This window comes from Alexandromys fortis, unplaced genomic scaffold (genome assembly GCF_014885135.2).
Source record: "Alexandromys fortis isolate MF-2015 unplaced genomic scaffold, M_Fortis_MF-2015_v1.1 scaffold_154, whole genome shotgun sequence".
Taxonomy (NCBI): domain Eukaryota; kingdom Metazoa; phylum Chordata; class Mammalia; order Rodentia; family Cricetidae; genus Alexandromys; species Alexandromys fortis.
In genome coordinates this window covers 2,421,725-2,436,157 of record NW_026068040.1, presented here as the reverse complement: position 1 = coordinate 2,436,157, position 14,433 = coordinate 2,421,725, and the positions used below count along the sequence as shown (strand labels likewise).

Genomic DNA, 14,433 nt, shown 5'->3' with positions numbered 1-14,433 from the left:
AGAGCCCCCTCTGCGGTAAGCAGCTGTTCATTTACGATATGAAATGCTAAAACAAGGAGGGAAGGAAAAGCTTGAGTTAACAATTCAATTATCTGTGTGCGTGGTGAAGAATTAGGGGGAACATAAAAGGCAAGGTCAGCAGAGTACTGTGTGCAGGGACGCGCCCTCTCTTGTCAGCATTTACTTTGTTCCTGGTCATAGCCTGAGAGTTCTGGAATGCAGCCACACCGCTTCTCAGGGACGCTGCTCCTCCCCAGCTCCACGTGCTGGGAATCATAAGATGCAATGCTAGAATCAACATCTCAGGTCAGAAAAGTACTCGGGGTCTGGTTCAAGCCGGATCCTCCACATCAGGTCTAAGAACTCTGGGAGATGATGGTCACCAAGTTTTTTCTAGGCTGCAGCTTATGTTGTGGTGAGCAGGCTGGTTATCATAAGCTACTGAGGGCTCCAGGGAGAAGCATGGGGAGCCGGTTTAGCCAATTCAAGCCCAGAAACCTACATTTTCTAATAGTATAATATTTTGTTACCTGCCAGTTCTGTCTTTGATCTAAATGAATTAGGGATATAGTGAGTAGATTACATTTATGTTGCAAGCTGTGTCAATAATTATATTATGGATAGAATCTGGAACGATTCATTTGATTAGTGACCCTGACAGAATTAAATGATAGGTAATATTATTTATCTCTGGTTTTTCTGTTGTTGGTCCCTCTGTTAGGAGGTTTGCTGCTGGGCAAACCTTGACCTTTCTGTATGTTCCATGTAATCTGCACGTGAGAACAAGCACCGGGCATCCAGATTTAGGTGTTGTCTTTCTATAAGATTTGGGGAAATGCAGTTAAAAGCCACTGGAGAACCAGGGATTTGTGGAAAGTTATAGATGAAGCTTCATTCTAGATGAAAACAAACATTGGCTGAGAAGAAGGCGAACTTAGGGGCAGACCCGCTTGCTGAGAGGAATAATCGGGAGACCTTCTCCAGTTAGTTCCTCCTTGTTTCCTAAAATGACAAATAGTACTGGGAATGGAGTAGACTGGTAAAGAATAGTCGTGGTGTGGGCCAGCTTACATAGGGCATTCTATATTAGCACCCAGGTAGGCACTAAAGACAACTGCTGGGCACTCAGTACGGGACACAGAAGCAAAACAAGAAAATGGTGGCATTATACTAGAAACACATCCTTCAAAGGGTAGTGGTGAGGCAAAAAAGTAGACCTTTGGGGATTCTAATTTAAGCAAACTAGTTGTCTAAAAATTACAACTCAATTTCCACCCCCGTTTCTCTCTTGCTCTTTTCCCACTTTCTTGCTTTCTCTCTCTCTGTACATATGCATATATACATATATATTATATACATATACATGTGTTTATATACATGTACATACTCATAAGCCATATTCCTGGGAATCATGAACACTGCTGAGATACACAATGATATTAAGATCACTGCTAGTTATTTTGACTGGGTTTTATTTCCAGGGACCTTCTTTTAGGGATACTATTGTTGTTTACAGGATGGGATACCTGGGCCTGCTTCCCAACAATTCAGTGGGCTGAGAAACTACACAGGGAACCAGCTAGCCATGGATGTCCTGGGAGACGCAATGATGGTCACTACACACTGCTTCTCTGTTTTCTGTATGGACTTGAGATTTCATAGTTTAAACACTGTCTCTGCACCTGATTTTACTAACAAGGTTAAATAGAAAATAACCCTCCTAGAAATCCTCATATATGCCGCAGGTAAATAGGTGTTTGAATAGCCTGCCTCTCTTTCCATTGGTTGCAGCAGCTGCCCTCTGTGGCCCTACCTAAACCACATGGCCAGTGCGGCTATAAGACACTGGCCCTTGAGGAGGCCTGGCTTGGCTCTGCCTAGTTTTTTTACAGCAAGGTTTTCTTCTAAATGGCTTTCCTGCTTGGGACCTGGCCTTTGCCGTCCTTTCACGTCCATTCTCACTAGCGCTGTCAACTCATGAGGCTTGGTCTTTCCTTCCTGGAACATTTTCAAAACACAACCCTGACTACATTGCAATCTTAGGTGAAGCCTTCTTATCAATTCTCTAACTCCTTAACAGATCACAACCTAGCATTTGCAGGAGCTGAGCTCCAGATGGCCACACTGTCCTCTTTTATCTCAATCCAAGCCCCAGAGCCTCTCCTGGTAGAGTCACAAGTCCTTGCTCAGCTGTCGGATGATGTTCTGTCTGCAGCTTTACTCCCTGTGCACCCAGATCTTTCCTCTTGTGTTCCTGGGGAATTTCTCCTTCTACCTCAAAACTTGACCCATGTGCCTTATTTTCTAAGGACGCCCTAGTCTCTTAGTTGGGTTTGGTGTCTGTCTGTCACGTTAGTGTTTTCACCTTTCCAACTCCTCGTTTAAGCTTCTTCCTTAACTAAAAGAAGAAAAAAGTTTAAGTTTTCTTGAATGAAAGAATTCAAGGCTAAGGAATAGGATTCAGTCTGATAAAGAGAAGCTTTGAAGCCCATATGCTATTGCAACACAGTACCTAAGAGTCCTTCATCTCAAGGCCCAGTTTTTGACAAGATTCATCCTATGGCATATACTTTTAATTCTGTATATACATTATTTAATGTATATGGGAGTTTTGCTTGCACATATGTCTATGCGCCACATGCATGCCTGGTGCCCAAGGAGGCCAGAAGAGGGTTGTGTATGCCCTGGAACTGGAGTTACAGATGGCTGTGAGCCTCCATGTAGATGCTGGGAATTAAACATTGGTCCTCTGGAAGAGCAGTAAGTGCTTTAACCAAAGAATCATCTCTCCAGCCCTATCCCGTGTTTTTACTATTTCTCTCATTAGAAGAGAATCCCCCCAAACATGGTTTTATCCTCATATCTTCATACCCCAGAACTCTGTCTGGCATCAGGGGGAATTCCGAAAATTCTCAAGAAGAGCAGCAGGATGGAGGATTGTTAGCATGCAGGCAGATACCCAGGAAGAGCTCTCTAAAATAGTGACAGCCCACAGTGGGCCAAGTCTATGTCCCTTCTAGGCAGATGACACAAAGCCAGTGCAGCTCCATGTAGAGTGCGAAGCCAAGACCTCGGTGACCACTAGGGGGCCACGCCGACCCTGAACTTCCTCCCTTTAAGGTTCTGGAGTGTTAGTTCAGCCTCAGGCTGAACTTCGGAATCCATTTGCCCTTCTGGGTTTCAGCCCAGCAAGCATCTGAAAGGCCACGTTGCCTAGGAGGACAGCACTATTTGGAAAGCTATGTTCAGAGCATTTTGGAGGTGGAAGCTCTCCAAGCCTCGGTCCTTGAGGCTGCTCTAACTTCCAAAGCTCAGGAAGGAGCAGCTAGAATCTTCAACCCCGAGAGAAAGGAGCACCTGTGAAGACAGGGTGCCACATCACCAGAAAGTTGCAAAGCGAGCCTAAACAGACGCTAATGATATTATAAGCAGCCTTTATATCCCAACAGCAGGTTTATAACTAATAGCGGGAGGCAGGAAAGGGGCCAGCCTGCTTGTACGTTCAGCATAGCTCTAGTTAAGGAAATTAATGGGACCACAGAGCAGATGTGAAATGGCTGCATTACTTGTCTGTAATGTTATTTTCTGCCTTATTGAGTGCTGCCTGTTTAACAAAATGAACACTGTCTGGCTTGAATCCATAACAGCAGCAGCTGCCATGGCCAAAGAGGAGGTTCGGATTCAAAGAGGGGTTTTGGAAGGGATACACATGCAGGTCAATCAAAATTCACTTCAACTAAAAAAAAAAAAAAACTGATTGGAAGTAGTCTTGGAGTTGGACTAGCCAGAGAAAACAAGCCACTCAGAGAGCCCCTCGCTACGGCTGCTTCCCTGTGCTAAGGCTAGTTTACAGCAAAGCTGGGCACTCGGGGTATTTGCACGAGATATGGAAAGTTTATGAGTGGAATTAAATGTCTTTATGAAAGTGATCGTTTCTGAGTCTCAAGCTGTGATTGAAGGACCAGCAACTTTGGCATCATCTGAGAGCTGGTTAGAAATGTAAATTCTCTGTGAGTTCCTGGACCTGAAACAACCATAGACTCCAGAGGAGGGGCTCCGATGGCCATGTGAACAGCCCTGGTGATTATCAGGTGCCCTCAGGTTTGGGTGCCATTACCACAAGAGAGCAAACACAAGATAGCTAGATCCTTCCAGTGCTCAAAGCACAGCCAGAGGTCATAGAAAGGTATTTCCCCTCCAATCTAGGCTTTAGAGGAAAGTCTACTTCAAATAACTTAGCTTGGCCTAACACTGAGAAACTGAAAAGAAAACCCCAAAGAAAGCCCAGATAGAATCGCTTCAACTAGAAGTAAAGACTAAATTTGCAGAAGATTGTCTTGCACCCTCAACAACAACAAAAAAAAAAAAAAAAAAAAAAAAAACCATGCGTTATGGGTAGGACAAGTAAAGGCCTGGACATAGTGTTTTCCACACATTTGAGGGCCTGTGAAGAAGGCAAAGTGCTGAATTCACAGAGTGTACAAACAAGCTCTCTGGCTGAAGGAAGGTCATTTAAACCAAGAGAAGACACAGCAGCTGCCCACTTGATGGACAGAGAGGCAGAAACATGATGCAAAGCCTTGGAAATCCAGGTTCCTGAGTATTCTTGCATTATTTGGCACAACTCCCCCCAAGTCTCTGCCAGCCTTCTCCTTGGGACCTAGCCGTATCTACAGTCTCTTTATTGCATGGCTTCCTACCAGGCACAGCCAAGGCAAAATGACAGAGTTATTTCAAGAGAGGTCTGTGCATCTCGTGGACCTGGGGATAGAGCAGCAGTCCCTGTCCTGGAGCCTGGGACAAGAGCCTTTCCTTTGCCCTGCTCAGTTACACTCCTCTGATACCGCACAAGAGCTTCTGAAGGCAAAACAGTAACTGAACCTAGAGGGAGAAAAATATTCAAAACTCTAAGTGTTGTTAGGCATTTGGCCATCACAAAATAAAGCTAAAATTAATTTTCTCTAATTGTGGCTGCTAATAGTGCTCACTGGGTTCTTTCTACTCGGTATGAATGTTTTGCTAAGATATAGTAATTACTTCCTTTGCTCCTCAAAGCAGCCAGTACTGGAGATATTTAAAGATACAGATCTTTGTAGATGAGGAACCCGATAATCAGGGAAGCTATTTGTGTAATTCCCAGCTGCGAAGCCAGTCTGTTTGGTGTTCACAGTCTTTTCATTCTATGGAAATAGCCACAATGTTTATTTCAGACTCATTCAACATGAGTGAAACCAGTGATCTCTAACCAATTTCTCTGGATTCGTTCCCTTTGTGAGGTTCTGTGGTAGCTCCTCCCATAGGCTCTGGGGGCAACTTTAAAGTCCTCACCACCATAGTCTACAAGGCCCACGGTGATGTTCTAGAAAACCTTTCCACCTCATCTCCTTCACATACTTAATACTTCAGTATATTAGACCACTGGATGCGCCACGTTCTCTCTCTCTCTCTCTCTCTCTCTCTCTCTCTCTCTCTCTTACACACACACACACACACACACACACACACACACACACACACACATGCCAGTTCAAGGTAGTTGAGCCTCCTGGTGAAAATCGATGCTTAGACGTTCTCTTGCCATCTTGTGCCGTATTGGTCACCGTGAGAAAATGCTCATGAGAACAAGATCAAGGGAGAATTTATTTTGGCTCGCTGTTTCAGAGGGTTCAGCTCCATGCACTCAGGCAGGGAATATCATTGCAATCATGGTACATGGTTGGGCAGTGTGTGTAGCTCATAACAGAATCTTTAAAGGAATTCCCTGAGTGACCTACTTCCTCCAACTAAGATCCTAAACTTTGAAGGATCTTTACAAAGAATGCTGCCACGGACATGTACACAGCCATTTATCCCATTGGTATGTGTATATATGTGTCTGTGTTCATGTGTGTGAATGAATGTGGAAGCCACAGATGGATACGCTGTGTCTTCCTCAATCATCCTCCACCTTCTCTTTTGAGATGTGATTTCTCAAGGAACCCAGGGCTTGGCAATCTGGCTAGCACTGGCTAGCCAACAAGACCTAGGACTCCTCCTGTCTCTGCCTCCCCAATTGGTATTACTGGCACACATTCTGTACCCAGCTTTTTACATGGGTGCTGAGAATTGAATTCAGGTCCTCATGCTCGCACGCCCAGCACTTCACCCACTGAGCCATCTCCTTAGCTCCCTCATCCTCAATTTTCAAATTACTAATTTTTTAAATTGTTTCTCCTATTTGGTATTGGCTGACTTGAGCATAGAGATTGTATCCTCATTATTTAAGAATTGGCAGTCCTCCAAACACATACCTGGTGCCTCACGGACCCTAAAGCGCTGACAGCAGGGTTGAAAATCAAAGACTGCAACATTTGAGAAAGACTCCAGCATTTCCCTATGTACACCGTAGAGCAACAAGCCGGCAACAGGAAGAAAGGCGGATACTCGGAAGTGGCACCTGTTTATCCCAATGCAGCATTGTACATCTTAGGACGCCAAGTTATGTCATGGGGATCCATGGGGGGAAGCATGAATGAAGGGCAAATAGGAACAGGACGTTAAAGGAAGAAATGGAAAACATCTAGAGTATGGGAAGCCCAGGATTGGTTGGTATGAGTAAGATTTCGCCCTGAATATTAGGATTCACAAACTTCGGGGGTGAATGGCCACTAGTCAGTGATAGCTCAATTCATCTGTATGACTTTGGATGAAACAGAACCTCAAATGTTAAAAATCAGTGGCTGGTCTAGTGATCAGTGCTCCCCTTCTGCTAAGTTATATCCTGATTGAGGAGCAGAATGGAGGGAAAGGGGTTTTAGGAGATAATTATAATAATAAAAATGGACCCTAGTTTATGGAACATTGGCTCTGCGAGTTAGGAAACCACCGAGCAACACTATCTTTGTAAAGTAGGTATGTACCCTATGTGTACATGCAAATGAAGTCAGGTAGGCAGGTAGCCTACATGTAGATGCAAATGAAGTCAGGTAGGTTTGGAGCCTGCGTGTGCATGCAAATGAAGTAAAATTGCACACAGTGCTCAATAACTTGTCCAGACCCACACAGCTAAAAAGTAGTAGATGTGGACTTCAAACTCAGACCTGATTTTAAAATGTGTGTGTCATGTCTAAACGGAATGTCTCCATCAAATCTCTTCCCTCAGAAGAGGAGGCATAAATAGTGTAAGAGCTCGAGGGAAAGGGGGGCACCAGGAGAACAAGGTCTCCTGAATGGACTTGAGCAAATATGAACTCATGCATACTGAAGCAACGAGCACAGAGCCTCACGGGTGTGCACCAGGGCCCCTGCATATATAGTGTAGCTTTCAGTTTAGTATTTTTATGGGACTCCTGAGTGTGTGAACAAGTGTGTCTGGTTCGTGTGCCTCCTTTGGGGATCTTTTCCTTCTGTTGAATCGCCTTTTCCAACTTCAGTGTGATGGGTTTTGTTTTATCTTGTTATGTATTTTATGTTTTGTTGGTAGAAGCCTGTTTCTTTTCTAACGAGAGACAGAAAGGGAGTAGATCTGGATCAAGGGGAGGAACTTGGAGGAGTAGAGGGAGGACAAAAATGTAATCAAGATATATTGTATGAGAAAACAATCTATTTTTAATAAAAGGGGAAATTAATAAACTAAAATATGTGCTCTTTATGATCACATAGGATCTTAAGAACTAATTTTTGATCAAGTATTACATTTGAAATGAGCAGGGCTTTCCTATCTTGTTTTGCTCTTCATACAGAAGAATTCGATATGTGTGTGGATGCCTGTTCACATGCATGGGGAGGCCCAAGGAGGACACCAGGAAACACTTTCAATTGGTCTTCCATGTTTTTCAATGAGGCAGACTCTTTCATGTGAACCTGGAGAGCCCCCGATGCGATTAGTCCTGATCACCAGCTTGGTCTGGAGATGCCCTGTCTCCAACTTCTGAGTCTGGGATTTCAAGTGGGCCACTTACACCCACCCATCTGACATTTATGTGTGTTTCTAGAGATCATGAGCCATCTCCCTAGTCCTTAAGCCACACTTGCAATCCTGGGAGGGAAGAGAAAAAAAGGACAATGCCTGTTCTTCCAAGGCAAAATCAGATAATAATTCTGAAATGGTTACCTGCTGTTTGATCACATCTTAATGAGCATATGTTTTGATAGGCCCATTTGAGAAATATGGCTTGAGTTATATAAATATAACATTTATAGTCATATTTTGGGTATATATGTGATGTTTTCCAGAGAAATTTAGGATCTAAAAGAAGTAAAAAAATAAACATGATGATTACTATGATGTTAGGATAGGGAATATAGGTGAAAAGATATAAAGGAGTTGGGGGTAGGCCAAAGGAAATCAGCTGAGAACACAGTGGAGCTCTCCAGTTCTGTGCGGCTGCTTCAGTAAGTCCTGCCAACATATCTGCCTGGCTGGCTTTGAAACCGGACACACTGCCAGCTGCCAGTACCACACACATTCCTCCCTGAGTTGGCTTTCTCCTCTGCAAGGGAGGTAGCTGAGATCTGCTGAGTTGGGCAAATCAGGCGAAGCAGGTTTTTCCACAGGGCTTAGACTCTTCCTTAGGACAGAACCCAGTTGATGCTGGAAGCTTCAGCCTTTTCATGGAAGAAATTCCCCAAAGAGAGTGCAGTGGGAGCAGACTCAAAAAGGACGGGATGCAAACCAGGCATAGAAAATCAGCGCTTGAGGAAGAATGAGCACAAGCTTGTGCACACTTTAAACTGCTGATTACAAAATATATTTAGCTATAATCATCATTCCCAATCTACCAATGGATGCAACTATTGTTTTTTTTTCTTTCACTGTGAATAGAAACCTTAAATATATGGCTCGACACGCCTGTGACCTTTAGACCTCTAAACCTGTTATGATTTAGTTATGAGAAGATTCTACAATATTGACAAGGTTTTACTGGTTGGTATCATGATCCCAATCTTAAGTGTCCCTGAAGGCATCCATGTTAAAGGCTATTGATCATAACTGGTTACTAATCTGTGCCACCACTAGGACATAGTGGGACCTTTGGAAGGTGGGGCCCAAAGGAAGAAAGCTAGTCATTAGAGGCACATCCTTGAAGTAGATGTTGGTCAGCTGGCTTTGTTGTTTCTGGGCCAGCTGACCACGGGCTGAACCATGAGTGAAACACAAACAAACAAACAAACAAACAAACAGCAAAAGCAACCAATCCATCCTCCTTCTTGATGGTCTGACCAGATGTTCTGTCACAGTGGCAGAAAGATGGACCAACACAAGAAATGGAGGCTTAGACGGAAGGTAGTTGCTGTGACTTCTTCACTTGGCAATGTCTAAGTCTTTGGAAATGACTTGTGGGAGGAACTTGGGGAAAATTGGAAAAAAAGCTAAAAAACCACTTCCAGTTCTGCAAGAAGAGCATGCGAGGTGGTTCTATGGAGAACCCTCAAGACAAAACGCTGATTGGATCCTCAGCGACTGCTCATGAGGTTCAGACGGATGTGAGGGCATTCTTGGATGAGAGCCGTATATCACATTCTCCAAGGAACACGTCTGTAAGTCCCCCTTTGACCTGATACTTTGTGAGATGCCACATTTAAAGCTCGTAGGCTAATCTGCTGGAAGACACTTTGAGATAGCAGGTGTGTTGACTGGTATGGATATCGTCTGCTGTTTGTTGAGAATCAGGAGGGAAAGGCAGAGCAGAGGGACTGACCAGCTTGGAGTTTAGATTTTTAAAACAAGGGGCTTTTTAAGGCTGAAAATAAAGTGAGTTCGCTGAGTAGACCAGCACCATCAATACCAGCCAAGCACTTTGCATTGGGACAACAAGAAAGATGCTGTCCTAGCATCTAGGGCATCAGCCAGTTCCCATTCACCAGTGGCTCAAGGGTGTAAAGATAGAAAGCCCGTGAAAGCCTTTGATTGGAGATCACTCCAGGGAGCCTTTCACTCACAGGCTGCCAAGGAAAGCACTTCTCCGAGCTCAGCTAACAAAAACTCAGAAACTGCTGCCGCTGTGGTCCAGGTGGGGTCTGGTTACTGCTCAGGCTGGCCGCGGACCTTAATGCCATTCCGTGATGCCAACTGTGCTGCCTTGAGTCTCAGAAGAGAATGGACTTGGACTTTTATGTGATGCTAGCTAGAGGTCTTGGGAATTCTTGGAGACAGACTGAATAGTGTTGCATCTTGAGTTGGACATGAGTCCTCCAGAAATCCGAAGTGGAATATTTGGTTGGAATATGAAATGTACCCACCCCTACTCTGCTGTCTCCAGGTTCATGTGTTGAAGGCATGGACCTCAGCTAGTGGGAGTACTGAGTCATGGGTTAACTGAGTCAATGGGCAAATCCATTGGTAGTTTGTAATGTATGAACTAGTAGGAAGTGGAGCTGAGCGTAGGAAATGGAACTGGGCATCACTTTGGAGGGCATCAATTGTCCCCAGCCCCCTTTTGTTTTCATTCCTGCCAACTTAGTTCCCCGACACCTCTTTGCCATGATGCGCCACCAGCCAAACATGTCTCAAGACCCCTGAAACCATGAATTCAAATATATCCTCCCTTAATTGTTTTTATTATGTATTTTGTCTCAGAAATGAAAAGCACAGAAGTAACAAACTATGTATTATAGGTATAGTTTAGGGAAACAAAGACTTGAAACTATATTCCATAGAACCACATTTACAGGATGGGCCTTAAGCTTATTAGTAAGACTGGCAGCATTTTAAATTAAACCTTTGTGATACAGATTTAAATCCATTCCTAGACCTTCCATATTAGTGACTTATTTTAATAAATGGACTCTTCAATAGTTCCAGGCTACTATTGGGATAAAAGGGCTTTTACTACAGAGCTGGTAAAGGCATGTCCCTTGCATTACTGCTAAGAGCATCGCCTGGAAGCTGCTGTCCAGGATGTGGGCTTCCAAAGCTCTCCAGGAGACCATGAGCACTGACGGGGTCTGAGAAGCATTACAGGTCACTGCTCACACATCACTGAGGCCCCTAGACTGGACAGGACCCTTAGAAAACAAGACAGACTGTGTGAGGAATCCCAGTGTTTCCCTTTTATTCTCGCTCTGCAATCCTGGTTTTAGAGAAGTTTGCTAAGGAAATAATTCAAAGGAAGACAGAAATCTGAAGAAAACCCTCTCTGCACGAAGCATGACGCTACTCTATGATACTGAAATCACTGAAATAACAAAGAAAGACTTTGAGTTTGAAAACTAGTTAAACATTTATACAGTTAAAAAAGCAGCATTCGTCATGGTTATATGCTACAAATATCAACAAACTCTCGGGAATGACCAGTTCCATTACCTTAGAGTAGTCTTCATACTTAAAATTATCTTCCTATAATTGTAATTTTATAAAAATATCTTAGTTATAAAAATTGAAAGCATCATTAAAAATTCACTCAACACTCAATGTAAAATTCTAAGATTCTAAAAACCAATAAAACACCGCTATCACGTCACTAGCCAGCTGCCACATGGAAAACACCCAGATTTATTACCCTTTTGACAGATGGGCGGTTAGAAAAGTCAGTCTTAAGTAAAGATGCTGTCAGTACCTGAGTTATCTTCATCTTTGCGGATTTTGAGCTTCACCAGATCTTCACACTGCTGGAGGATCTGGACTGCGTCCTCCATGGAACAGTTGTCCAGCCGGATGTTATCTATTGCGAGCAGTTTATCCCCGAGTTCCAGAGTTCCGGTTCTGTTGATGAGCGCACAGCACTGTGTGAGTTATGATGAATACTCACATGGGCCATTTCAAAAGGCGCTGAACACAATGCAGTGTTCTAGTGGCCTTCACAGTCGAAGGTTTCAACTGTTTGTAAACTGTACTATATTGACAAGCTTCAATTTCTTCCCGGTCTTGTTTGGGATGGGGGCTACGGTGTCACACTGCATAACGCCCAAACGTCTTCCTTATGCTTTCTTCAACTTAACCCGGGCATTTTCTCAGGAAGGCTAGAGCTCCTTAGGAGGTCCTAAGTACAAGAGCCCCCACATATCATTGTGTTCCTCCCAACCTAGAGATAATTATTTCCCAATATTTATCCTCTCTTTTCTTCTGCTGGGTCATCTATGATTGATACACAGGCTATCTCAGCAACCCCCAATCCCTTTCCTCTTATGGATAGGAAACAGGAATGGCAGGTAGGTGTGATGGTTTCCCAGCTCTGGATTCCCTGCCCACTTTCCACCTGTTACACAAGAAACATTTTTTGTCCTTGTTTGACACATGATATTAATAATTTACTTTTCATCACAGCTGTGCCTGCACTATAAATCTGAACTCTTACTATGTCCTCCACACTTTTTTGTGGTTTCTATTTCTTTAATGACACAATTACAATGACAGGCTGGGTTTTAAAAGTCTTCATTTAAAAAACAATAAGAGGAAAGTTAATATTACATTGGCATGCTTTTTTACATAAAATGGACTTTTATCTGTGTCATAGAAAGTACAAGACGATCTTATTTAGATGTACAGAGACCAGGGAGGAGACAGTTCTAATATAGCTTCAATTGACAACTTGATACAGCCTAGAGTCATTTAAGAAAGACGTGATAGTCAAGAGACTGTCCAGATCGCATTGGCCTGTGGATATGTCTGTGATGGTTTCTATTGATTGTTCATTGGTTTGGGGGGGTCCAGCCCACTATGAGTAACACATTCCCTAGACAGATGGTTTTGAACTGAATAAAAAAAAAAACCTAGCTACTCATGAGCCCACGGAGTGAGCCAGCAAGCAGCACTCCTCCCCAGCTTCTGCTGGACCTCCTTGCCTATGAACTCTCTGGGCAGTAGGAATGATGTAGGTCAGCTAGCAGGTTCACGTTCATGTTCCCACTTGAGACTCTACCCTGATGTCTGTCCGTAAGGGACTATGATCTGGAACTATAAGCCAATTAAGTCCTTTCTCTCCTGCGTTGCTTTTGGTCAGATTTTTTTTTAAATGACATCAACAGAAAGGAAATTAGAACAGAAACATAAACATTACTGGGGGTTCAAAAGTCTTACTTGTTCAAAGGGGACACAATAGCACCTAACCCAGCTGTCGCATAAGCTATTAGTCTAGGTGAGGCACTTCTCAGAACTGAAATAACTAGAAGATGAAAGATGGATGATGAGCATGAAGAAATGCTCATGCTGACCCCATGGAAGCCCATAAAGATCACTTTCCACTCTGGAGTACGGAAACACGCCGACAGGAGGAAACAGGTAAATGAGGGAAGGCCCATCCTTACCTGTGTGCCACGCTGCCTTTCTTGATATCTGAAATGACAAGAGGGTCCCCAGGTTTTCTACTGGATGGTGCTGTAATAATGAAGACAGAGCGAGACATCACATCTTTATATCCAGGACTCATGCAAGTCTGTACGTTCCCTCCTGACTGATGCTTTCCATACCAGGGAGAGTTTATATGTAAATCAAAGGCAACCAACATATGGTTGGAAAATATGCATACTAAATCCAAAAACACATTCATGTAAAAGTATTTGCATGCTGGAAGGCAAGATGGTCATTTAAATTTGCAATTGGAGAAAGCAGGTGAAGAGCTGACCATCAGATTTAGGGCAGTGACCTGAAAGGTTGGCTCCTCAACAGGAGAATCATGAAATCAGTCACTTTGGTGATACTGGGTGTGAGCTGGTCTCCTACCCTTTCCTCCATGCCTCTCTAGCAAAGAGGCACGACTTTGTTGATGGGCACTCACCACGTTCCTCAAGTGCCCTGGGAGGGATATAAGGCAGTAGCCACTGCTTTATTATTCGTGTCGTCTACGTGGAAATCTTTTGGGGTGGACTATACGAACCCTTATGCTCTGCCCACAAATTCTTACCTAGAAAACTCTACAGTGTTATGGGATGGGACTGCTTATTTTGGTATGATAGGAAATATTTTATTACCTAACTAAATACATATATGTGTATATATTATAAGCATATAATATAGAACTTATTAAACCACACATAAAATTATTATCAGTCAGAGTGGTCAAATATTTGGAACCTTTAATCTTTTGGGAAGTAGGACTTCCCTTTGATAAGAATAAAAAAATAAAAGATTTGGAAAAAAACTTCCTTGAAATTAACTATGAATATGCATTATACCCCAGAGAAGCTCAAAGAAACCATCTTTATGTGTAAAGTTTAAATTTCATTTAGGATATCAACATTTGTGAAAAACCAAGTGTCTCTGAGAGAAGATGCTTTGCCAACCTGAAGCCTGTGACGGTTTCCTTTTAGAGGACATTAAAAGGCCCCTGAAGTAAGATTTTATTATAAACAGGCTGATCAACCCATAATAATCACAGAACCATATCATATCCTATAATCCTACCTGAATCCCAGAAAAATGTTTATGCATAAGGACAGATGGTTTAACAACTCAACATCATATTAAAAGGAAAACCAATGCCCCAATTCCTTATCCACTATTGCAATTAGTCCTGA

At 43.1% G+C, this 14,433-nt stretch overlaps 1 protein-coding gene across 4 annotated transcripts in view; it reads right to left on the bottom strand.

Annotated features, from left to right (window-relative positions):
* Nucleotides 1–14,433, bottom strand: part of Grip1 (glutamate receptor interacting protein 1) — a 632,754-nt gene that overhangs the window by 53,252 nt on the left and 565,069 nt on the right. For all 4 annotated transcript variants that reach the window (XM_050165496.1, XM_050165498.1, XM_050165497.1 and 1 more), the window contains exons 15-16: nucleotides 13,225–13,294; nucleotides 11,538–11,683 (exon numbers count right to left, since the gene is read on the bottom strand). In XM_050165496.1, coding sequence (XP_050021453.1) covers nucleotides 11,538–11,683; nucleotides 13,225–13,294 — 216 coding nt within the window. The remainder of the gene's footprint in view (nucleotides 1–11,537; nucleotides 11,684–13,224; nucleotides 13,295–14,433) is intronic.